The sequence below is a fragment of the Monoraphidium neglectum genome (assembly GCF_000611645.1).
Source record: "Monoraphidium neglectum strain SAG 48.87 unplaced genomic scaffold scaffold05226, whole genome shotgun sequence".
NCBI lineage: Eukaryota > Viridiplantae > Chlorophyta > Chlorophyceae > Sphaeropleales > Selenastraceae > Monoraphidium > Monoraphidium neglectum.
The window spans coordinates 3,116-4,285 of record NW_014008404.1 but is presented as its reverse complement, the minus strand read 5'-3'; the positions used below and the strand labels follow the sequence as shown (position 1 = coordinate 4,285).

The window sequence follows — 1,170 nt, the reverse complement described above, 5'->3', positions numbered from 1 at the left end:
CAACCAGCTGGTCTAGCAGCGCGTCGTTGCCCTGGAAAGCATCGAGTTCAGCATCAGAGCCTGGCGGGACCGACGACGGGGGATGGGGCGCGATGTGCGTTGAGGCAGGAGCGGGTGAGTGGGCAGCTGGGGCCGAGTGGACGGCGGCGGGCGGCGGTGCTGGGTCGAGGGGCCGGGCAGCCAACCCCAATGCTCCCCGAGGAGCGGTGATGGGAGATGCAAATGAGGAAAGGCGTGGCACTGCAGCGTGTCACAAGAGCCCGCCTTCCCTAGTCCGTGACGTGGCCACCGCGACGGCGCCCGGTCCAAAAAGTGCCCGACAGGTTTCACCCACCAGGGTCCCACAGCCGCCCCCGCCTGCTGCACTCCAGCTGCACCGCCGCCTCCACAACGTGTGTCACGCCCGCCGCGACGCCCCGCGCGCCGTCGAGCCACGCGGCGCGCGCGGCCAGCAGCGCGGCTGGGCGCGCGGCGGCGGCGGCCGCGGGCGCGGGTGCGAAGCGCAGGAGGGGCAGGAGTGCGGACTCAAGATTAGAGAGGAGGGCGGCGTTGCCGGACTGCCAGTCCGAGAGCTGCAACTCGAGGGCCTCCAGCTTCACAACAGCTTCCTATGAAGGGTTTTTTGAGGGCGTGGGGTGCAGTCGGAGGCGCGGGAATGATTCGCGGGGATAGAGATGCAAAACACTAAACGTGACTTGGGGTTAGTGGATGGAGACAGGCGGGCTGCGGTGCGTGCTGGCAGGGGCGCAGCAAGGGAGGGCGAGTGCGGCAGGGGCGCCTCCTGCCCGCTCGAACCCGGGCGGCCTGGCGTCCCGCGCCGTGCGCGCGCGCATATGGGGGTCAGCCCTCACCTTCCAGGACCCCAGCAGCTCGCGCCACCCGGGGACGCGCGCGTTGCCTGCGTCCGCCTCCACCAGCCGGCACTGCGCCTGGTAGCACACCCCCGGCGCCGCCACCGCCCGGGACGGCTCCCCCCCGCCGCCAGCTGCGCCTGCCGCAGCGAGCAGCGCGGCAGCGTCCCGCGCCAGCGCCTCAGCCGCCGCGGCGTCTGCGGGGGCGCCGCTCGAGGTGTCACTAGGCGCCGGAAGCGGCAGCTCCGCCTCCCATAGCCATTCGTAAGCGGCGACGTGCCGCAGCCACATGCGCTGCTGCGCCTCGCAGCCGCCCGCC

General features: G+C 72.2%; 1 protein-coding gene across 1 annotated transcript in view; it reads right to left on the bottom strand.

The window, feature by feature from the left end:
* Window positions 1-1,032: 1,032 nt before the first annotated feature.
* The window catches only part of MNEG_15324 (hypothetical protein), a gene marked incomplete at both ends in the record, with an annotated part of 2,960 nt that continues 2,822 nt past the window's right edge, over window positions 1,033-1,170 (bottom strand). The window contains one exon of the mRNA XM_014036205.1: window positions 1,033-1,048. Within this exon, the coding sequence (XP_013891659.1) occupies window positions 1,033-1,048 (16 nt within the window). The remainder of the gene's footprint in view (window positions 1,049-1,170) is intronic.